The sequence below is a fragment of the Pipistrellus hanaki genome, assembly GCF_964339955.1.
Source record: "Pipistrellus hanaki genome assembly, chromosome: 10".
Taxonomy (NCBI): domain Eukaryota; kingdom Metazoa; phylum Chordata; class Mammalia; order Chiroptera; family Vespertilionidae; genus Pipistrellus; species Pipistrellus hanaki.
This window is the reverse complement of record NC_140512.1, coordinates 31,961,748-31,987,543: the sequence shown is the minus strand read 5'-3', so window position 1 is coordinate 31,987,543 and position 25,796 is coordinate 31,961,748. Positions and strand designations below refer to the sequence as shown.

At 34.9% G+C, this 25,796-nt stretch overlaps 1 protein-coding gene across 5 annotated transcripts in view; it reads right to left on the bottom strand.

Annotated features, from left to right (window-relative positions):
- The window catches only part of C1GALT1 (core 1 synthase, glycoprotein-N-acetylgalactosamine 3-beta-galactosyltransferase 1), a 33,555-nt gene that overhangs the window by 3,208 nt on the left and 4,551 nt on the right, over window positions 1–25,796 (bottom strand). For 2 of the 5 annotated variants that reach the window (XR_014796115.1, XM_084896698.1), the window contains exons 2-4: window positions 18,259–18,495; window positions 14,426–15,093; window positions 8,229–8,454 (exon numbers count right to left, since the gene is read on the bottom strand). Coding sequence is in view for 4 of the 5 variants with exons in the window: in XM_084896698.1 (XP_084752824.1) it covers window positions 8,269–8,454; window positions 14,426–15,093; window positions 18,259–18,495 (1,091 nt within the window). In the remaining variant the exon portion in view is untranslated. Of the gene's footprint in view, window positions 1–29; window positions 1,376–4,977; window positions 8,455–14,425; window positions 15,094–18,258; window positions 18,496–25,796 lie in introns of those variants that run through there. The other 3 variants (XM_084896697.1, XM_084896700.1, XM_084896699.1) reach the window with 2 other exon arrangements.

The window sequence follows — 25,796 nt, the reverse complement described above, 5'->3', positions numbered from 1 at the left end:
AAGAAAAAAAAACAGCGTGGTGAGAGGCAAGAGAATCCTACTGGGTCTGGGCAGCTCTCATTAATTATTCTGTGTAACTTTCCTTCTGTTATTCTGGAATACTCCTGATGTCTGGTCTCTGTTGTGCTGTGGTAATAAGAGAAGGCAAGTCCCTCCTCCAAAGCCACATACACGTCACAGCAGAAGATGGCAGTGCCCAGTGCACAATCATGTACCAGGAAGCAACAGCAAAGCACAGGAGAATCCTCTGCCTCACTTTTCACAAAGTAGAGAATTATCTGTGATTCTGTTCCTAAAAGCTATCCTCGGCCACAAGGAGTGCCATTCAAAACCTCTCTCACCACTCTTGCCAAACAAAATGACATCAATTTAGGGTCAAGGCAGATTCCTACTGGTTTTCAAGTATTTAAAAATGTACATTTTCGTTGGGTAGGTTCTAGAAAGAAACCTTTCCAAAGGGACGAGGAAATTCTGGGATTATGCTGGCATGCATTCTTGAAGTCCTGTCTCTTCCTTCGCCTTTCAGTTAATTCCAAGAAAATTTGTTCAGCTGATGAGAGAATTAAAATTTTCCAAAGATATGTAATTCTTTAAAGTCTTCAAAACATCTGATGGAAAGTGGAGCAATAAAAAATCTTAAATAAGAATTACTGCCAATGAGAAGGAAAGAAAGGAAAAAAGAAAATACATGGGATGAAAGAATACAAGAATAGGGAATTCAGAAAGAGCCAGAAACTCAAAGGCAAAAAGTGAGGGGGAATTCAACCAGGTTTGTAGAAACTAATATTTTTATAAACAATTTATCAATCTATGCCAAATTATTCTAAGCACATAGTTACTGTCACCTCGTCAAATATAATTACTTATTATGTAAACAAAATCAGTATGTAAAAGCAATTTTAATTAAAGAGAAATCCAACGATTAAAATAACCATAGCTTTCTACTCCTATCTATTTTTGACACACATACACCACTGAACAGTACAAATGCAGAGACAGCGTTATATAGAACTAAAGACAAAGTTGAATAATTGCTTCCTTTAAACTACTTTCTGGATTTTATCACCATTCCTCTACAATCTAACAACAGCAAAATTAATGGAAAGTGAATTTAACTTAAATGCTACCAGGAGGATGTTTGTAGTGTCACAGGTATAGAAGGAGGAAAGACAATGCAGTTTAGAGTAAGTTCTATGAAGAAAGATTTGAAGCTATCAAACATCAGAACTTGATTAGTTGTTAAGACTAAGATATTGTACTCAACTTAGTTCTATGATGGCAAATCACCAAACAGTTCTATAAACCAGGAAATACTGTTAATCTTCCACTAGACATTCAATGAAGAACCCAAGTAGCTTACATCCTAAGGAATTACCTAAAAAGAGACAATGAGTTTTTCACTATTGCAAAGTAAGCAGCTGTAATCAACTGCACTATGCAGAGGCAATATATATGAGAGTATAAATACCCTGGACAAATTTTCAGTCCTGTGAAAACAAGCATCAATAACAGAATACGAGTAACACCAGCACAAACAATTGGTGGTTCTTTGGCAGCAGAAATGATTCAACACAAAGATAATTTTATTAAGAATTTGTTCATTACAAATAAAAGGTCAGAGAGGCAACAAGTGTTAACTTGAGATAAAAAAGAATACCCGTTTGGGAAGAAGCACTGATACAGGCAGAAACCCAAACAAGTAGTGTTCTGATTAGGAGTGAAGGCAAGGGTGGGTTTTGTTTTTGTTTTTGTTTTTGTTTTTATGAGAAAGGAAAGGGAAGCCGAAACCGGTTTGGCTCAGTGGTAGAGCGTTGGTCTGTGGACTGAAAGGTCCCAGGTTCGATTCCGGTCAAGGGCATGTGCGTTGGTTGCGGGCATATCCCCAGTAGGGGGTGTGCAAGAGGCAACTGGTTGATGTTTCTCTCTCATCGACATTTCTAGCTCTCTATCTCTCTTCCTTCCTCTCTGTAAAAAATCAATAAAATATATTTAAAAAAAAAAAAAAAGAAAAAGGAAAGGGAAATAACTACATGAGTAGAAGGAAGGAATTTCTATAGGTGCAAATAAGCTAAGCTATTCAATAGATATACATGGTGGTGCTAATTCTCAAATATGTCTTTAATTTTTAGTGGGTAATCAGGATGTCTGCTTTCCTGTTAACTTTGCAAACAGTTGTTTGAAATACCAAGCTGGTTTGGCCCAGTCCAAAGGTTATTTTTCCCAGCTCAAACATTCCAAATGTTGAGTAGTAAGACATACAAAGTAGTTCCTCTGAATGGCTGACCTAGCTCTATTTTAAAATGGTTCCACTTATGTCAATTTTTCACAAATTACAGTAAAATTCTAGGCAGCGATTCATTTATTAGTAACAAGTCAAGCTCACAAACAAAACAAAGTTTACTTCAGTGTGTTACTAATAGTGACATTTATTTTGAGAATGTAAATGTTGCTGAACTTAATGGTAGTTGTTAAATGTTCAGTCTTAAACACTAAAGCAATTTCTATTTGGACAATCTATATTGACAGCGTTATTAAATCTGATGTAAAATATGTTTGAAATAAAAGATATGTTTAGCAAGAAGATAAATTCAGTAATAATCTTGTATCACTGGACTATACCTTAGGAAAACTTGAAATAGGTGGTAAATCTGCATATTTAAACAAATCTTTTCTCTAATGACTTGTCAATTAGTGATATAACTAAATATAACTAATTTGGAAACTCCTTAGCTTTTCTAAAGCTGTTTAATCCAAATGACAGCATATACACATATGTGTATACATACATATGTACACATATGCACTAATAAGGAACATATAGGGTAGCAGGTTACTGAAAATGGAAGCAGACAGGGTAGACTCAAGGGCCTTATGAACATTTGTAATCATTTGCTTAGGAAGAGGTACGTCAATTTTTCTTCTTATTTTAAAAGTCCCAAACTGATTTAAATCAATAGACCTGAGCTATGGATGAAACGTGCCTAAAAACACAAAAGTTTTTAGACTATAGATCACATTTCAGGAAGCCTTCATCTACGCAAAATAAGCAAAGGTGGAAGCATGTTTTTACATCGTAGGAGCAAAGAACTTCGGATGCCTTTTGCAGTATACAGTATACAATGTCTCATTCAGCCCTGGTCAGTGGTGGGAGAGGTGGCCTTCACAATGCAGGGTCCTGGGTTAGGTCCCTGGCCAAGATCAGGGCTTGTGCAGGAGGCAACCAATTGATGTGTCTCTATCACAATTTAGATTATTGTTTTCTAGAAAATAAATCGCAAATTACCCAGAAGATGAGTTATTCCCACAACTTTTACATAAGTTAAAAATAATCAGATAAAACAGCTTTAAACATGGTAATTTATTTTACTCAATTGTTTAAATCCATTATTTAAAAATGTTCAAAAGGCACTTCAAAAAACATATTTAAAAATACATTTCTCTGACTTATCGGTGATCACTTAAAATAAGCAAGTCACCAGACAGTGTTAAACCATTCATGACACTATTACCTTACATAGTTTAAAAATTCCAAAACACAAACATTCTCTGTGAAATATAGCACACTGCTTAGCAGTAAGATTAGTTTCCCTCTAATAATATACTTATATGAATTATTAATTTGCAGGGCCCTGCAAAGTTATTTAAACTGAACTGATATAAACTGAAAACTAGAGAGGTAAAAAAGTTGAAATAGGACACTAGTTTTGGGTTGGTTTCTCTATAGAGAATTGGTAAAATTTCTTACTCTAATCTGTATTAAAATTTCTATTTCAACATTGTTCTTATATAAACATAAGTGATTTTAAAGAAAAGATACATTCAGCATAATTTAAACCACAGGTTATCCCCCAGATTTATTAAGTATGTTTCTGCAAGGCCTACTATAAAAGTAGAGAAATCAGGCAAATGGTTTTTTGTTTTGTTTTGAGATAGTGGGGAGATGGAATACTCATAACTTTACTTCATTTAATAATTATAATCTAGAATTACTTTAAAATTGTAGACTTTTTAGTAGGGCAATATTCTGAGAGCCAGCAGACATTATTCTTAGATAGATCTTTACTTCCAAATTCATAGGGAAACTTAAAGTTAATAGGTATGAAATTATCAATAAGCAATAGAAATTCTAATCACTAATAACAGCCAGTTAACCATGTGAAAGCAGTATTAATAGTAATTGGGCAGGGGAAGAGTAGTTAGAAAATGGAAAATAGTTTTAAAGAAAAGAAAGGGCAATCAATACAAAGAAGCAGAAACTGTAAAAGACATAATACTCCAAACTGAAAATTTAAATAGAGAATAAAAGGACAGATTTTATCGAATTAATCAAGTGAGGGATTTCTCAATCTTCAAGCTGGTAATATATAGGATGTCCCCCCCAAAATGTATACACACTTTAAATAATTACTAATTCCAAAAAACTGTGTATACATTTTTTGGGGATACTCTACAATTTGATAGGCTCAAGGAAGTGAAAAATTAACACTCAAAAACAATTATGAAAATAACCAGTTAGCAAATTTAATGCCCAAATCCAATTACCATATTTTAAAAAATGTTCAAAATGTTCAAATCACTGTCAGTGATTTATTTCCTAATCTTCTAACAGTAACAAATACTCCTCTGAAATTTAAGGTATCTGAAAACAAATAATTTAATTCTGGGACAACAATCTGCTTTACATCATCTATGAACTTCCCAATTGAAAATACAAGTATACTGTTATGGAGAGGCCACATTAAAACCATTTATCCAAATGACAGAGATCTTAATTTAAAATGTAAGTCAGTATTATCATGAAATCTGGTTTTATGTACTTTCTCAAATACTTGAATTTTTTGCTTTATAAAGTCATATAGGACAGTCAACTGATTCTTAAAAGTAATAAAATTTTGATAGTATCAAAATTAGCAAAAAAACACTATTATGCATATTGTAGAATCGTATTTTCCTATATCTATTTAAACATTTTTATTATCAATTGTGGGCATTTGGGATGACACTCATTTAGGATGTTTTTAACAAATTAGTACTACTTAATGAACCCTTCCTGCACTAATGTGAAATTCCTAAATTCAAAGAATTATAGATTTTATAGTGTGGACCCTGATTTTAGTCACTCTGAAGAAGCTAAAGAATTTTGTCAAAATAAACAATCCACTGACCCTTTAAAACAGCTTTAAAGACTTTTAAATTTAATATAGTGTAATATTGGACTACACTTATTTTAAAGATGCCTTATCTAAATCTTTCAAAGATACTTTATTTACACAGCAGTTAATCCTTAATATATTCAGGAGATGGCATTTCCAACAATTTCCAAATAATACTGATACATTGTAGATTTAGACCACACTTTGAGAACCACAACCTAAGGGCATCTAGTAATAATGAACAATAGTCCTGGACCCCATGCTGGACTCAGAATTTCTGGGCTTGCGGTCTTGAAATCTGTGTTTTAACAAGCTTCCAGGCAAGAGTATAAAAACCACAATTTGAGAAGCATCATGACAATTTGGTTAATTTTACTATTCTTGACCAATGTATCACTTGTCAGTAAGTACAAATGGAAAAATGCTAAATGACTAATCTCTGGGCTGACACGGTACAAAGAGCACATAGGCTTTGAGTAGAAATCCCAGCTATTACTTATTAGCTTTGTGACAGTGGAAAAGATACTTTAACTCTGAGCCTCACTTTTCTCATTCATATGTGAATAGCAGCCAATTTGTTAGGATTAATGCTAATGTACAAAGAGTATCTAAGCACAGTAATTGGCATATAGTATGCATCAGATAAAAACTAGCTATTACTTATAAGAAATGAATAAAATATTTCCTTCAATACTGATTTGATTAAAGCAGATTTTTCACTCATTTGAAACAAATATTTACACTCCAAGTTGACAGACTAAAACCTTATATTTATTGCTTCATACTCTGGACCAGACAATATTCTAAAAGCCATACATATATTCACTCATTTAATCTTCATAAAATTCCAGTGAGGTAGGTAGTGTTATTGTCCCTAATTTACAGATGAGGAAATTGAGGCACAGAGAGATTAAGGAAATTGCTCAAGGTTACAAAACTAGTAAGTGATGAAGCAAGAATTTAAACCCAGGTAGTCTAACTTCAGGACCCTAGGATTTATCACAATGTTCATTTCCTTTAAGATTTTTGGATGTTTATAATAAACTATTTATGCTTCTAGTACAGAAAAGTGGCAAATACGGACTCAGATAAACTCATATCCACACCAAAGTAAAGAGCTGTTTAAGAACAGAATGAATGCCTTGAAATTTTGGCAGATAACCATCATGAAAACAATAAAAAACAATTTAATGGGTAAAAATTGGTGTGAGTATTCACTACATAGACAAAGCATCCATAATTGGCCACTAAGATGAACATCCTCTCAAATATACCATCTAAAGAGGTCATGGTTTTGACATGTTTTGGCACAATAAATAGAAACTATTTAGCTAAACAGTAGAGTAAATGGTGTGACAGCCATGTAAAATTAGCATGATAAACATAAGAGAAATATAAATCACTTGTATCATTTATGATAATCTTATAGAAAGTCTGTAAAATATTGTTATGATACACTCAGGTAATGTTGCTAAAGATAACAAAAATTAAATTTTTTTTCCTTCCAGAAACTCTTTAGAGGGTCACTAAAATAAGAACAAAATATTCATGAATGTGTTTTAGACGACAGTCTTGAATAGGTATTCTGCTCAACTGCAATAATCTATCCATTGGCAATACAATCATCCCCAAATAGAGGATGGGACAAAATAGAATTTACTCTTGAATTATTTATTATTGTATTTTTTCTATACAAACAACTGTAAACCTACTTTTGCCCCACCCTGTATATAAGTCAGCATCAAATTTAGATATTATTCGTAAAATAAGTATTTTGTCTTTTAATACCTGACATATTTCAACTTGTTTAAGCATTGTGCATTTTCTAATGTTTTTAATTAACTCTGGTCAAAATTTTGCATTCAAATTATTTTGCCAGTGCAATTGATAACCACCTTAGATCCTAAAAATGAATTTTAAAACTGTTTTAAAGAAGTTATGAAAGGCACAAAACAAGTTCTCATCTCTCAACAGGATAATAATGAAAAGAACTATAATTATGTAGTTGGAAAAGTTTTAAATGATCAATTAAAAGTGTTGCTTAATTGATCAAAAACAAATTGTAATTCCTGAGTGGCTGTGATATCAAAAAACATTCCCCAAGAAGCATTAAATTTACTATTTATTAGTTACCCATAATTAACAATGGGTAAATATGGGAACAAAATATTTAATCAAATGCTTTAAAGCTTTGAGTAAATATTAATAGTTGAAAATGGTATCCAAGAATGGTTAAACATATTTAGAAGAGATAATAGAAACTCAGCATAGTACCTTAGATATATTGTGGTTTCAGGTCCAGACCACCACGATAAAGTAAGTGTCGCAATAAAGCGAGTCATTATCTTTTGTTTTTTCTTGAGGAGAGTTTTGCCTTGTAAAAGGCGCAACATCTGTGAAGCACATAAAGCAATAAAACGAGGTATGCCTATAAACTATTAACTATTGATTAGAACCAAGTATATACACTATATATTATAGTCAAGGCCCATGATCATTTCAAAATGTGGTTTTATTATGTGCATTAGGATGAGTGCCATTCTGATTCTACCTTCTTCTGAGAGAAATATTGCTAATTTTAAATAATCACAGCAAAATTTAGATTAGCCAAAACTACACACACGGGTATGTGTTGGGAGAGGAGGGGTTCATTTATACCATACTGTGAATATAAACTCATGTCTTGAGTTTATACACAACACTGAACAACAATACTTCCTTCTAAAATTTTAAGGCAGATCTGTTTAGCATCGTGTGTGATACTAATATGGTGCAGTACAGCTTTAGCAACTGTTTTAACTTCCCAGTGAAAATAATACGTATGGTCAGAAACAGGCAACAAAATCTTTTTAGCCCCTCTGCCTTGCCAACATTATAAAAACACAAGTTTTTCATATATATTACTGTATCAAAACACATTTTAACAGACTTCACAGCTTACTAAAGCTTCAGTTTATAGGCGTTCATATGAAAAATTTCTAATACAGAATGTTCATTTAGAATTCTTCACTGGGCTTCCAGTGTTCTACATCAGAAAGCAGAAGTTCTTCTTCAGTGCAATGTTAGACATTTTACCTCTGTTCATTTATGCTTTTCTTTCAAGATTTCCCAAATTTTACTTTGGATCTTCATTTTTGTATGCTTGACTTATTTCCTTCCGTATATTTTCAGGTAAGGCAGGTTGATATCTGTATAAATATCCATATGGACGAAGATGATAAACGAGGTATTCTAACTCATACATGGTTGTAGGATCAACATAGTGAAAAGAAACTGCAAGATCAGAACAGCAACCAGGACCCTGAAAAAGTAGTGGAAACAGACATTATTAAATAAGTAACACATTGTTAAAATACAGTATGCACACAGTGATAAAGGAAACACTAATTTTAACAGAATCCGGTAATTAAAGCTGGCAAGGTTTAAAGAGGCATCTAATTTATTAGACCTGGAAGAAAGGATTTTTTAAGGCTCCTAATGATTTAAGACCAAATATGAAATGGCTAAAGCATTTCAAATTGAAGTAATATTCTCTTACTCTATAATGTTTCAGCAGGAAAAAATCTTGAGACTTTTTTCAATAAAAAGGATAAAGCTCTATTTCTTCCAGTTTTGCTTTTTCTTCATAATTTTCTCACTATAAATTTTTGTTTGGCGAGCTCCAGAAAGATACCGTCAGAACATTCAATAACTAGAAAGCCTTGCCTATTATCTGTCTGCAATCTAATACTTCATCTATACATTAACTCAAATAGTAAGAAAGGAAGTTCTGAGTCAAACCTAGGTTTGAATCCAAATTTTGCCTACTGGTGTATGACATTGGCAAGTTATTAAATCTTTAGAAGCATCAATTTCCCCATCTGCAAAAGGGGTTAAAGGAGATAATGTGCTCCTTAGGACTATGCTTTGCCTATAATAAATGCTCAATAAATGTCAACTATTATTGATAAGAATAATCACATTCAGGTAAGTCAGAGTTTATACCTTCATTCACTTACATAATTCTCATATATTCCTAATACAGTTGGCATGAGAACAAGTTTAAAACAAAATAAAAATACAATAAACAAATGAAAAAGCAAAAAATATAGAAAACTAGGGAAAAAACTGGTCATAGAATCAGAGGTCATTTGGGGATCAGAATTGGTATCTGGAGAATGTTTCAGATGATTCCAACAAAACTGGGATTCTATCTAATGTCTTTGCAAGGACCCAGGGAGAAAAGAGTCTGGTAAGTTACCAGAGAAGATTCATACTGACCTATTAAATTGAATATTTAATAATTTATGTTTGGAAGTATGCAGCTTACAATGCAGTAAAAATTATCAAGAAATTATTCATTGTATTTTCTCTGGCTAGATTCTCAACTTTTCCTTTGAGACATTGTGAAATCTTGGATAATTATGTAGGCACTGAAAAATTATCTGGTATCTACTTTTTAAAGCTTGAGGGAACACAATAGAAACAAATATGAAAAGTAAACTGTAGCCAAAGCAGGTTTGGCTCAGTGGTAGAGCGTAGGACTGCGGACTGAAAGGTCGCAGGTTCGATTCCGGTCAAGGGCATGTACATTGGTTGGGGGCACATCCCTGGTAGGGTGTGTGCAAGAGGCAGCTGGTCGATGTTTCTCTCTCATCGACATTTCTAGCTCTCTATCTCTCTCCCTTCCTCTCTGTAAAAAAATCAATAAAAAATACTAAAAAAAATAAAATAAAATAAAAAGTAAACTGTAAGTCAGCTTGTGATTACCTAAATCAGCTCTATCCAATGGATATATCTAATCACATAATGTAGTTTAATATTTTCAAATAGCCACATTTTAAAAAGTAAAAATAGGTGAAATTAATTTGATGAATTTAATCTTACTGATATTTTAAAAATTATTAATAAAATTAATCTTCTCAGTTGTGCTAAGACTTTGAAATCAGTCATTAATTTTATAATTAAAGCACATCTCAATGTGGACTTGTCATATTTCAAGCTCTCAATGGTTAATGTTAGTGGCTTTATCCTGGCCAGTACATATTGAACTAAAAAACCAGAACAATAGCAGTTATTTTTAAATTGCTGATCCACTATGGAAGCAATTTTATTTGACTCTGAAATACTGTAATAATATTTTTACAAGATTTACTGCATTAATTATGTTACACTCTATTGTATTATTGCTTTTTACTGGATGGTCAGGATACTGCTATTGCTAAGCATTATAAGCAATAATATATAATTAAACAGCTATAATGATTAAAAATAAAATAGTTATTTCCATATGATTATGGTTATTTAAAGAAGATTCAAGGAATCTAACAGAGCCAGATTTTAAAGATGCTTAAAAAACCAGAAGCTTTCATATATATATATGTTTTAAGAAAGAGCCTAAGTAGAATAGTAACAAAAATATTAGATACCTGGGGAAATACTTAAGAAGGAATAAAATTCTGAAGAAAACTATAAAATTTCAATAGAGGACTTAAAAAGCAAATTAAAAAATCCTGGGCAATTATGTCCACTGTCCTTAAATTAATAAATTTATACTCAAGGATAAAGACATAAGAGTTGCCAGAACAGTCTTAGATTAATAACTTAAATATTTTGCTGATCCAAAACCAAATAGAATGGAACAGAACTTGAAATTCAAAAACTGATCCTATACTATACTATAGTGTATGATAAAGGAATATTTTAAATCAGTAATGAAAATAAGATTCAGTTAAAATAATGGTATTGAAATAATTAGTTAACAATTTTTTAAAAAAATCAGGAGCTCTCTACCTCATCATATGCCAGTAAGTTTCAGAAGAATTAGTTAATGTAAATAAAACTGACAAAGTAATAGAGTAAGTCATATTTAATCATTTCTGAACCATGAAAGAGGCAACTTCACATGTAGAAGAAAATATTTATATATATACATATATATTGTGTATATATATATATATATATAGGCAAATATAAAATAAAGAATACGAAAGAATAAACTGTTTCAGATACTCTAAACTGTAAACCTACTTTTGCCTACCCTTTTGTGTGTGTGCACGCATGTGTGTATTTACATATTAATATAAATACACATCTATTTTAAATCCACTGTATTATGACTGCAAATTCTCTGGCGAAAAGTCTATTTCTAAGGAACAGACTCACTTATAGCAAATTAAGAAGGTGGAATGAGAAGGGAACTGTATGAAGAGTAAAGTTCTGAACAACCAACTTAAGACCATAAACTGACCAACTATAATATTTTACACTCTCACTTGCTATATAAAATTTTTTCTATACTGTATTTTTAGTGATTATTACAGAGAATGTACGTATGAGATTTAGGATGACTTTAAAATAGTAACGCAGGGAGAAAAAGTATTAATGGATGAGTATTAATAGAAGTTTGATTTCACATTGGGTTTATATAGAATCTCCTAAGAGAGAAGAGGCAGCATTGAAGTCTGGGTCAGTTCTGGCACTCCCAAATCTATGTTATAGTTTTCAATATAACTGAATAAATTTTTACATAAAAAAAGTTTTTGCCATCCATTTAAAAAACGACAATTTAAATAAAAGGTGCACTATAAGCTCTGGCCAGGTGACTTGGTTGGAGCATTGGCCTTTCACCAAAAGGTTGCAGGTTTGATTCCTGGTTAGGACACCTAAACTTCAGGTTGCTCTGGATGGAAAACAAACAAAAAAAGCCCCAAGTCAAGAACTACTATTTTGGTGATGATTTGGAAGTGCTAGCCTGTCCTGTGGACCGAAGGGTCCTGGGTTTGATTCCAGTCAAGGGCACATACCTTGGTTGCAGACTCCTTCAGGGTCCAGGCCCTAGTTAGGGCTTGTGCAAGAGGCAACCAATTGATGTGTCTCTCACACTGACATTTCTGTCTTTCCCTCTCTCTAAAAATCAATGAAAAAATACCCTCAGGCAAGGATTTTAAAAAAAAGTTCTAGTCTGTGAAGAAGAGAATGATAGCATGATGTATTTTTTTTTTTAATATATTTTATTGATTTTTTTACAGAGAGGAGGAGAGAGGGATAGAGAGCTAGAAACGTCGATGAGAGAGAAACATCGATCAGCTGCCTCTTGCACACCCCCCCACCGGGGATGTGCCCGCAACCAATGTACATGCCCCTGACCGGAATCGAACCCGGGACCTTCCAGTCCGCAGACCGACGTTCTACCACTGAGCCAAACCGGTTTCGGCTGATGTATCTTATTTGTATCAGTGGGCCGCAGAAAAGAAGGCATAGAATTCTAGTAACTTCCCTAAGGGCATTATTAATTAACTAGAGACCCAGTGCAAGGTGGGGTTCCTTAGCCCAGCCTGTGTCCTCTCACAGTCTGGGACCTCCGGACTGCTGGTTACAGCCCTGATAGTCCAACATCCCCCGAGGGATGTGGAAGTGTGCAAAGCTGCAGGCGGCTGGGGTGCCGCTTCCAATGATCCTGGTTGTGCTGTGCCTGCCGCCACTGCCACCACTCGGTGGCACTACTGCAGAGGTGGGAGAGGTTCACACTGCTGCAGCTATGCCCACCAGCCATGAGCCTGGCATCTGGCACCCACTGGTCAGCTGAGTGGCGTTCCCGCAATGGGGGCACACTGATCACCAGGGGGGCAGCTCCTACGTTGAACATCTGCCCCCCTTATGGTCAGTGCACATCATAGCTATGGGCCAGTTGTCTGGTCATCAGGTCGCTTAGGCTTTTATATATATAGGGTAGAGGCCCAGTGCATGAATTCGTGCACCAGTGGGGTCCCTTGGTCTGACCTACAGGATTGGGCCGAAACCAGCTCTCAGACATCCCCCGAGGAGTCCCGGATTGCAAGAGGGTGCAGGCCAGGCTGAGGGGCCCCACCAGTACATGATTGGGGTCGGAGAGGGATGCAAGAGATTGGTCAGCCGGGGAGGCACTGCGGGAGAGCTCTAAGGTGTATCCAGCCCGTCTTGCTCAGTCCGGATTGACCAGACCCCAGCAGCAAGCTAACCTACCGGTCGGAGCGTCTGTCCACTAGTGGTCAGTGCATGTCATAGTGAGCAGTTGATTGGCCTTAACATATCATTAGCATATTATGCTTTGGTTGAACAGCCAACTGGACAACTGGACACTTAGCATGAGGCTTTATTATATAGGATAAATAACAGAACTGAGTATAAATGCTGGGTTTTGTGATTCCTGAACTCAACCCAGCAATAGTCTATTAAATGTTCATAAGCAAGAGAATGGATAAATTACAGTACATTATTTGGTTATTACACAGAAATCTAAATTAATAAAGTAGATACATAGATTAATGTTGATAAGTTTTACTATATAATTTATGTAAAAATCTGTAAAACAATACTATATATTATTTATAGACACATAAATATGTAGGAAAAATATAAAAACAAGTCTGGCAATGATAAATATTAAATTCATGATATTATCTGAAGAAGGAGGTAGGAGAAATGGATTGGGGAGGATATACAGGCCTCAACTATATCTATAACCTTTTTCTTTTAAAAAAAATCTGAAGCAAATGTAGCAAAATATTAAAAGCTGGTTTGTTGGTACAAGACATTATACTTTTCTCAAATATTTGTACATCTGAAAAATTTAATAAAATAATGTACTTTAAAGTTTTCAAGAATGTAAGTTAAGGTATCAAATGAGAGCTAAGACTTATTAGGTACTTAGTGTGTGATAGACACTGCACTGCACTGTAATTACAACTGGATAAGAAAGGTAGATCATATCCATTTTACAAATGAGAAAACTGATGCTAGGAAGTTAGGCAAATTCTGTCCATACCTGGTCATTCAACTATTAAGTAGGAAAGCATTCAACTATTAAGTAGGTCTTTCTGAACCTCAGAGTCTTTTGATGTGTTGTTTCTTAACCACCCAAACTAGAGTACCCCACTCTACTCTAAGTCATTCTCCATCCCCTTGCCTGTCTTTTTCTTCAGGACACTTACTACAACCTAGAATCACATTATATCTTAATTTGTCTGTGTGTTTATTGTATGTCTCTTCATCTAGAATATAAAGTTAATGAGAACTGAAACTTGGCCATATTTACTGCTATAGTCTCAGTGCCTGGCATATAGTAGTACTAATATTTGTTGACTGACTGAGTTTTGCTCATATTCTTATTTACTGTGTTATACTGTCACTCTACATAAAAAGACTATAGGAGATTCTCAGTATTACTAAAGAAACATACATATATTATTTTTTTTAAAAATAAGCAAAAGTCAGTCCAAGTATTTATATTGTAATAAAATTTCTAAACTTACCTCTACAGGAGGGTAATAGTTATAATTCCAGTACCAAAATGTTTTAGGTAGAAAACCCTTGATTAAGTGGTGCTCTGGTACAAAGGGATGAAAAGTTTCTTTTCCAATGGTATCTCTGGAATCTCCCGCTTCTACATTTATAGTTTCCATGCATCTTCCCAGTGCTAAATCTTCAATGGAGGAACTATGTGTACATTTCTCTGTTTTAAACGCATCCACAAATCTCTTCAAGGCTTCTTTGCTCAGAACATATCCTGCTCCTCCACTCATGTAGCCCTGCTTAACGTAGGGCTTAAATCTTCTCCCAAAGTAAATGGGTTCTTCAGGGCTGTGCTTTGAGAGAAGCCATCTCAAATTGTCTAGTATAACATATGTATCGTCATCGGCTTTCATAAACCAATCTGCATCTTCTAGATAGTGATCATGAACATACTGAAAAGCTTTAATTGTTTTCCAGTATAGCTGGTCTCTGCCTTCTCTGGTTTCTAATCCCACAGCAGGGAAGTCTTTATCTTCTTCTGAACTCATAAACAATACTTTATTACAGCGCTTGGCCCATGTAGCTTTAACATGTTTAGCCTTTTTCTCTAGATTTTGAGGTCCTGTCATAACCCAGCAAAGAATTTTAACCTTCTGATAGAGGTTGTCAGCGATGTCAGTGTTCTCATCTATTAAACAGAAAATTTCAAAGTGAGATTTTATATATATAATGTGAAATCCAAATAAATTATGCTGAAGAAGACATTTTCTTAAACAGTATCAAATAACCACCCCACCTTCTGTCCCCATTTCTATTTACCTAGCTACCATTAGTGATTTAACTGAAAGAAAACAAAACTCAACCTAATATGAACTATCATTCTGATCTATTGGTTTCATGTCAATCTTATCCAGGAGATCGGTGTAGCTAATAAGAGTTGTCACTATGATGTCAAATTTTTAATAATTTTTCATTGCTCTGAATAAACTCTGAAAGGCAGGAATGACATGCTGCTGAAGTGGCAGTTCATTTTGAAACTCATAATTTGAATTTCTATAAGTACCCTAAGGTGGCTTTTTTTTTTTCTTACTGTAGTTGAAGTTCTTTTTTTTTTTTTTTTTTTTTTTTAATTTCTTTTGAGACCCAATTTCAATGTCAAACAGTTCCTTACGTGTACATGTCAGCAATGTAATTTAAGTTCTGGATGGTGGGCAAATGGTGGTTAAGGTGGCTTTTTAAAAAAGGTTTTCCTAACTATCCCAGTTCCATGAAGAGACATTATTGCAGAGTTGAGATTACTTCCAATAGTAATATATCTCATTACAAAATGTAAAACCACCAGTCAGGAAAAGAACACATGAATAGGAAGAGGTAGTATTTCCAGAATCATCTAGAGTAGTGTTTTGCAAAGTATGGGTTTGCAAAGAAATATATAAGGTGCATTTGCCGGAATATAAAGCAGCATATTAATTTTTTCTTTGAAGAAGTTTTGCTTCTCCCTCTCCCTCAAAAAAAGTCCTAAGCAGTGAGTTGAAATGATTTATATCCTAGTGCAAGCTCCTTATCTGGATGCAGGTAGGTAACAAACAATTGACTGGCTGTCATGCCAAAACCACATTTTGAGTAACAATAGGGAGAGGAAGAGTTCAACTCTAAAATTCTAAATCAGTGCTTTGTGAAGGACCAATTTTTGCATCCAATAGTTTGAAATCTATACTTTTACAAACATGCTAAAAACAAAATACTGAAAAATAAAAATCATATATAAAATCCAAACCCCAGCAAGTTTTTATATTTAGATTTGGACATTACTGTCAAGTTACCATAAAATGTCTTTTAATCGTGATTTCAATAATTCTTTAGTTGTGGACCAGCATGAGTCTGCAAAACCACACTTGTGTAGCAATGCTCTAGGCATAATCCTCAGAAAGCACATCCTTAAAGTTAAGGTCAACTAGTGAGTTATGAAAGCTAACACCTGTGAAAAATTAATAACTAAAGACATAAATTTCTAGTTAACTGATTGTGAGGGAATAGAAGGCATGGTTGGGGCAGGGCATGAAAATATACTCATGCCCCACTAAATATCAAGAACTCATAATCTGAAAATGGACAAAATCATCCTATTTTCAATCAGAGAACATTCATGGTTCTTGTACTTGGGAGCCCAATTTCCTAGCTATACAGACATACCAAATCCTGAATGGAAAGGGAAAATGGTAGAGGCAGGAATCTGCAATATGTTTCACTAAGAGCAAGAAAACTTTTTCCCCACTGCTAGGTGGATATTCTTTCTCATTCTTTCAATCATTCACTCGTTAATTACTTTGTAGTAAGCATGTGCTAGCACAGGAGATAACAGGATGAATGAGATACATTTGCAAACCAATACCTGCCATATACTAAGAGATGCTATAATTTCTGAGGTATGTACAAAGGGTTTGATGTGCTGTGGAAAAGAAAGCAGTGGCTGGCAAATCCTATGGAGCAGTGCAATGGGAACTTGGCTAGAATAAAGAAGGGGGGAATAAAGCAATATCAGCAAAAATAAGAGATAATGCAGAAAATACATCTTTAAACGAGGAGATGCTCACCAAAAGAAAGGACAAAAGGCATGGTGAAGTTTGGTTGAGTGCAGGTAGACGGGTATAACTTGGGCCTAATCAGGGGAAAAGCACTATAGATTGAGAGAAGAAATCTGAAAAATGGTAAAGTGAACTGTTAGATTTAAGTGACAAATGAGATAGACTGGTAAGCAAAGAAAAGCATCTACCATGACTGCAACATTTCTGACTTGTACAGATGATAATAAGATATATAAAATAAGGGATACAGAAGGTAGAGTAAGTTTTAGAAGTAGGAAAGAAAAGAAGTTCATTTGCATATTAAATTTGAGAGGAACAGAACTTTTAGCATACCCTAAAAAGGCACTGGAGGAGGACAAGTAGGTACCTAATATATATGCCTGCAGTAAGGTCTACCTAGCACAGCTTACTAGCAGTAGAGGAGCCTCAATCCAATTGATCATTTCAAGACCTAGAGCAATGCTACAGAGCAAATGCACATTGATCAAACTGCTTTCCAATAAGAACACCTGCTCAGAGCTGAATCACTGTTATATAAACATTCACACAAAATAAAACAAGTTGTAATGTGCTTGCTAGTTCACAAAAATCAACCAAGATTTGACACCTTGCCCTATAACCACCATTTGAGAGGGAGGAAAAAAATAATTTACTGCCAGAAAGATAACAGAAACAACTGTTAATGAGGACCCTCTGCATCCTAGAATTCTAATTGTTTTCAAGCTGCTAGCATTCTTTTCTGTCAAATAAACCACAAAATTTTCAGAGATCTTTGAATTGTGTTAATGACTTTTTATAGTGTCTAGAACTGGGCTAAAGATAGACAATAGATAAAATTATAAATTAAAATTTATGTATATATTTTGTGTTTTTCTAAGAAAACACAAGCAAAAACAAAGACCAAAACGAAATGATAGCAAAAACCAAGATGCAGATATAAACCAGGACAACACAATTAGACTAAATAAAAATTTCAGAAACAAATCTAGACTGAAAAGTTTTGCCTTTTACCAAATTACTAGTTTTATTTAAAAATGAATTTAAAATTAATATTTTACTCCCTAAGTTCATCTGGGTTTTAGCAATTTCCTTCTTCTGAGGCAAACTGAGTATTGTCATTTAACATCTAAAATTAAGATCATTTTTATCAAAAGATATACTGTCATATAACAAAATTCATATAACTCTTTCAAATTCTTTCAGTACTTACATAGACTGAGAAATACTGTTCAATACTGAAAAATACTCCTTAATAAAGTAACCCATACCTTTATGTTGGCTAGCATCTGCATTGAAGTCCATCTGTCCTTTTAGATGATTCTCTCCATTATCATCTGAATGCCCACCATGAGGATCATTATGAAGAATCTTAGGTTGGGTGTCATCCTGTTCTCCCAACAAAATACTAAATAGCTGAGAACACAAAACAAATCCAACTGCTAATCCACAGAGGAAGATTAAAAAATTCAGCCAAGATTTAGAGGCCATTTCCCAAAAGTGTATCTCTGTAAGAAAAAAAATTAATAGGATGTTATAAACTATAGAGCATTATACATAACAAAAGTAAAAAGTCTGATAACTGTTAGCTATGCTGGAAAATTAACTCCTTTCATATAAGAGAACATATCTAAGAATATTTAACTTTTACCTATGCACAGGAGATAAAAGGATGAATTCACTGCTAAAACAGCACATTATAGATAAATCAAAAACTGAATAATCATTGTTGAGATGGGACATGGGAAAATATGGTTCAGTCAGAATCATTTGAGGAGCTTTTTAAAAATACAGACTTTTAGACTCAACAAATGAAATTTCAGATGCAAAGTGCTGGGACAACTAAAGTTTATATTTTTACTTTATTTCTTAAGGAAAAGTTTTGTGTTATTCTTTGTTTAAAAAAACAACAAAAAACAAACAAGCAATAAAGCACTGCATGAAGAAAGCAATCACTAAATCCTAGAAACAATATTTTGATGAATATTACAGATATGAATAATATCCTATATAATAAAAGCCTAATATGCAAACTGTCCCTTCAACCAGAAGTTCAACTGCTTGCTATGATGTGCACTGACCATCCAGGGGGTAGCGCAGAACACGGTGGGCATTGGCACTACGGCAGTGGAGGCGCTGCTGGGCCCAATGGGCCCCGACGAGAGTGGGACCATGGCAGGATGGTGAAAAAGGTGAGTGGGCAGTGTCAGGCCAAGGTGGGTGTGAGTGGGAGGCTTATTGCCCTGCAGATCACCCCACAGATGGCAACCAGCAGCGGTGGTGGGGTGCAGATGGTAACTGGCAGCCAGGAGGCCTAGATTGCCCAATTAGGGCCAGGCCCTGGGCTGGGCTGGGGAACTGGGGGCGGGTGGCAGAAACCTCCTGCAGCACTTGGGAGGGCGGCTGCAACCTCTCAACGGCTACCTGGGGGTGGGGAGTAATGGGGGTGGAGGTGCAGTGAGAATGTGGGGTGTCCACTGAGCTCACTCTCACTCCCCCTGCATTCTTCCCCCAGAACACCAGGGCTCGTGTGCCAGGGAAGCACCTGTGCTCAGGTACTGGTGCCCAGGCCACAGCCACCAGGGCCACAGCCACTGGGACCTCAGGGGCTGGTTGGGCTCCCTGTGGGTTTGCGCAGGAGCCATTCTGTGAGGACAACTTTCGTGCAGTGCTGCTAGGCGGCCCTGAGGCCCACACTGCACTCCAACCCATAGCGTCCAGCTGCTGCCCAGAGCCTACAGGTCAGCTGGGACCTGCCCTTCCACACCAAGCACTTGCTCTTCAACCGCCAATCAGGCCTAGGGACCACACCTATGCAACGAATTTCATGCACCAGGCCTCTAGTCTTTATGAATAACAGAGACAGAGATAGAAAGAGAGATAATTGTAGCTAACACTTGATTCCTGTACCAAGAGCTTTACCTGGATTATCTTAAACCATAAACTAAGGACCACTGATCCTATTTCACAGATGAATTCAGACAGAGAGGTTAGTAACCATCCCAGGATCACATTAGCAATCTAAATCGAGTTCAGACTCTTGCCCTGGCCAGGTGGCTCAGTTGATTGTAGTGTCATCCTGTACACCAAAAGGTTTCGGGTTCAATTCCTGGTCAAGGCACATATCTAAGTTATAGGTTTAAATTCCACTCAGGGTAGGTAGGAGAGGCAACTGATCAACGTTTCCCTCACTCATCAGTGTTTCTCTCTCTCTCCCTTCCTCTCTCTAAAACCAATAAACATATCCTTGGGTAAGGATAAAAAAAAAGTTCAAACTCTTCACCACTTTGCTATAACTTTACAAAATTTGGCTTGTGATTTGTATATTTACAAAATAGTCATGCTAACATATTAAGTTAGATTTACCTGAATTTATGAAAAAAAGAGAAATTAAATAAATGTAAACAAACTTTGAATGTTAGCTAAACATTTGACATGACCTCCCTCTTTTCAATGATCCCTTGAAGATAAATATTATGAAAAACATAAGACAATTGGAAGCATGTACACACCTTGTATGACTAAAAGCTAAATAATGCTGATTTTAAAAATCAAATAAGACTTAACTAAAAAAAACTGGGGAGACAGAATATGTTGATGAAATAGAAGACTCAACATAGTAAACATGTCAATTCTCCCTATATGGATACACAGATTTCATTCAATTTCTATGAAAATTCTTTCAAGATTCCTTGTATAGACAAGATGATTCTAAAATGTATATGTTAAGGTGAATGAACTAGAATAGTTACAACAATTTTTAAAAAGAAGAATAAAGCGGGAGGAATCGGCTACGTGAATTTAAGATATCTTATAGCAACTGAAATCAAAACCAAATAGTACTGGAGTACAAGGCTCATGGACTTGCAGGCTCGGTCCAACATGTAGGAGACAGCTAATGACCGATTCCCTCTCATCATTGATGTTTCTACTTCTCTTTTCCTCTCCCTTCCTCTCTAAAATCAACAGAATAGACAACTGAAAAATAGATATTTGATAAATGTGTAATGTCAAATATCAACTGATATTTGTATAAAAGCAGCTGAGTAGAAGAAAAATAAGACTTTTTAATAAATGTTGCCGGGCACCTCTAGGCCAAAAAAAAAAAATCTTGACCTAAATCTCATATCTTATACAAAAATTAATTCCAAATGAACCCTGGACTTAAATATAAAATATGCAACTACAAACTTTTAGGGAGGGGGGGCTACAAAAAAATATTGATCTAGAAGTAGGCAAAGAATCCTTAGACTTGACAGCAAAAGCACAATCCAAAAAAGGGAAAGATTAATAAATTGGACTTCATCAAAATTAAAACTTATACTTCACAAAAGACACTACTGAGAGACTAAAAAGACAAGCTAAATTGGGAGAAAATATTTGCAAACCACATTTTTACAAAAGAACTAGTATTTAGAATATATAAGAATTCTTAAGCCCTAGCTGGTTTGCTCAGTGGATAGAGCATCGGCCTGTGGAAGGAAGGATCCCACATTCGATTCCAGTCACGGGCACATGCTTAGGTTGTGGGCTCGGTCCAACATGCAGGAGGCAGCCAATGACCAATTCCCTCTCATCATTGATGTTTCTACTTCTCTTTTCCTCTTCCTTCCTCTCTAAAATCAATTAAAAAAAATTCTTAAAACAAATAGCCAAAAAAACAAACAAAAGTCAATTAGAAAATGAGAAAAGGACAAGAACAGATATTTCACTGAAGAGGAAGTACAAACTAGCAAATTAGAAAATGTTCAATTTCATATGCCACTAGGTAAATGCAAATTAAAACTAAAAAGAAATTTCTCTACAAACCCATAAGAACGGCTAAAATAAAAATAGTGATTCCAGCCTGGCCAATGTGGCTCAGTGGTTGAGCGTCAACCTATGAACCAATAGGTCATGGTTACATCCCGTCAGGGCACATGCCCAGGTTGCAAGCTCAATCCCCAGTTTCGGGCAGCCAATCAAATGATTCTTTCTCATCACTGATGTTTCTATCTCTCTTTCCCTCTTCTTTCCTCTCTCTGAAATCAATAAAAACATATATGCATTTTTAAATCACACAGAGAGAAAGAATAGTGGTTTCCAGGGACTTAGGGAGGAGAGCAACAGTGAGTTATTGTTTAATGGGTATAGCATTTCAGTTGCACAACACTATAGATGTACCTAATTACCACTGAAACTTACACTTAAAAAACAAATCAATGCTAAAGATGTTCATTTTCTCCAAATTAACTTATATATGTAATAATGCACCCCAACAAAAATATAAGATTTTATAGAGCTAAACAACTTGGTATAAAGTATTCAAACAGTATGGAAAAATAAACATGTAAACATGAGAAATTCTAGAAAGGGATGTGGGGGTGAACTCACCCTGCCAGACCCACTTAAATACAAGATTTTAAAAATCTAATAATGGCAAAATTATTCTAAATGCTGTTTGGAAAAATAAGCATGTCAGTATACTGGGGAATTCTTAAAGGGACATTGGGGGCTGGAGAGTAGATTAGGCCTACCAAATATTAATATATATTACCTACAATAAAGGGTGGCATAATAATAAAAACAATTTTATATTCAAGTCAAACAGGCATATGATTGTGTCTGTGAATCTGTAAAAAAAAAATTTTTATTTAAAAGACATAGCCCTGAGAAACGTTTTTTTCTCTATAACCGGACTGTCACAAAGTGTATCAATGATATTACAACATCCCACTCCTGCATGGATGATGAATCATTAATGAAACAGAAGCAGCCTCAATTTCCAAATCAGTCAGATAAGGGTTTCTCAGACATAACATTTCACATTTATCTTAACTTTGTAGTCTCCAAGGCAACAGGACTCTGAATGGGCTTCTAAGCTTATGCCGGATGTTAATTAACTTCTTGACACACAGGCTCCCTGTGCTTTAAACCTATAAAATATTGATTCATTTAAATTGTATCTAAACCCCACTGTTCAAAACCATATAATAGCCCTGTCGCTTCTTTATTTAGTGAAATGCTGGCAGTTCCTCTGGTATTTAGTCTCTCTCATAGCAAGTTAATTAACCTACCTTTGTAAGCCCAAAGATAGCCCTGTTGGTTTTTATCAGATCAAAATAATCTATTACAAAAACAAACACATATGGAAATTTAATACATAATCCACATAGCATTTCAAATCAAGAAAAAGTTCATTCAAGAAATGATATTGAATTAATCATTTGGGAAAAAGTAAAAAGCACAGATGGATCCCTACCTTTCTCTTTCAAATTCCAAATGTTTCTAAGATTTCAATATTTAAAATAAAATTAAAACAAAATTAGGTGAAAACCTATTTTTATATTTTTATATAAAGAACTGAGATCTTACCCAAATTCAAAAACTATGACTAAATTATATGAGGTTATTCACTGGATAAATTTCTGGTAGTGAAACTGCTGGTTCAAAGGTATGTTTCTTTATTAAATGTTTTTTTTATATGTGCAGCAGAAAAACAAACAAAATAAAAAATATCATAAAGAGAAAAACAAGCCCTGACTAGTTTGGCTCAGTCGATAGAGCCTCAGTCAAATTTTATTACATACACTATATGTATATGTGTGTGTGTTTGTGTGTGTATATATGGTCCACTATATATATATTTAGATATGTGGACTGAGGGGTCTCGGGTCCCCGGTTCGACTCCAGTCAAGGGCATGTGCCTTGGTTGCACATGAGGGCGGGGGGGGGGGGGGGAGCGCGGGAGGCTGCTGATTGGTGTTTTCCTCTCATCGATGTTTCTAGCTCTCAATCTCTATCCCTTCCTTGCTCTGAAAAATCAATGAAATATATTTTTTTTTAAAAAGAGAAAAATAAAAGGTCAACCTAATATAAAAACATACTTAAAAAAAGGACTTACTTAATAAGAAAATACAATGGTCAAGGATGTTCAAATTTCATTCATATTAAAGGAAGGTAAATTAAATGGAGATACTATTTTTAACCTATCATACTAGAAAACAAATTTAAGTTTAGTAACACCCAATATTGACATAGATGTGAGAGAAAACTGGCACTCATATATTCTTTCTCACAAATATTTACTGTCTTTTGGAAGGGCAATTTGGCAATATTTTTTTATCCTCTCCTGAGGTTATGTTTATTGATTTTAGAAATGAAGTGGGGGGAGAGAAAGGAAAACATCGATGTGAGAGGAACATTGACACAATGCCTCCTCTACCTGCCTGACTGGAGATGGAACCCAAAACCTATGTATAACTAACGTTCCCTGACCAGGAATCAAATCCAAAAACTTTTGGTGTATGGAACAAAGCTCCAACCAACTGAGCAACCTGGCTAGGGCTGGCAATAACTTTTAAATTTTTAAAATTAATATGCTTTGACCTATCATTTCATAACCATAAATTTCTCTTAGGGACATAATCTAAAAGATGTTCTTGGTAGCCGCAGCAATGTTTGTTTACTGACAAGGAATTAGTTTATACAGAAAATAATACAATATATTTTCTTTTTCATCTCTACACCTAGCTCTTCCCAAAGGTAACTACTACTGCTTCTTATGTATCCATGGGAAAAAAGTAATGCCCGTATAAACATATATATATATGTACATCCTTTAATTTACATCAAAGAGGTGATGCTCTATATCTATTAATCTCCATTTTACTCTTTTCACTTATTTTCTCTCATAACACATATGTAAAAGATTTATTTTTTAAGACAAAGCTGTAAGTCTGTATAGTGGGATTGTATTTGGCTTTTTAAATGCTTCTGTATATATAAAAAAAATTCTAGAATGAGATACAATAGCCCCCCTCCCTATATCTATAGTGTCACTTTCCATTATTCAGTTACCTGTAATCTAAAAATGTTAAATGAAAATTTCAGAATAAACAATTCATAAGTTTTAAAATGCCCAGTGTTCTAAGTAACATAATGAAATCTCACACCATCCAGCTCTGTCCCACCCAGGAAATGAATCATTCCTTTGTATATCTAGGCTGTATAAAGTTCCCCCTTCCCATTAGTCATTTAGTAGTTAGGTTATCAGATGAACTGGTATTGATATGGAAGTGCTCCTTATTACTATGTTGAAGTAATCCTTATTTTACTTAATGGCCCCAAAGCACAAGAGTAGTGTTGCTTTCAAAGAGAAATCATAAGAAGGTATGTATATGTGTATGAATGCTGAGGGGGAAAAAACAGTATATATAGGCATACCTCTTTTTATTGCACTTTGTTTTACTGTGCTTCACAGATGTTGCCCTTTAAAAAAAAAAAAATTAACCATCTCACACCTGTCAGAATAGCCAACATCAACAAATCAACAAACGACAAGTGTTGGAGAGGTTGCGGAGAAAAAGGATCCCTGGTGCACTGCTGGTGGGAATGCAGACTGGTACAACCACTGTGAACAGTGAGGGACTTGTATACATGCACATAAGTACAACCAATGGACATAAAACTCTGGGGAGGGAGGGTATGTATGAGAGGGAGGGAGGGGGGCAAAAAAAATCAATAAAATATATTAAAATAAATAAATAAATAAATAAAAATAAAAATAAAATAAAATAAAAAACTGAAAATGGAACTCCCATTTGACCCAGTAATCCCACCCCTAGGAATATATCCCAAGAAACTAGAAACACCAATCAGAAAGGATATATGCACCCCTATGTTCATAGCAGCACAATCTACAATAGCTAGAATCTGGAAACAGCCTAGGTGCCCATCAGCAGATGATTGGATCAAAAAACTATGGTACATCTACACAATGGAATACTATGCTGCCATAAAAAAGAAGGAATTCTCATCATTTGCAGCA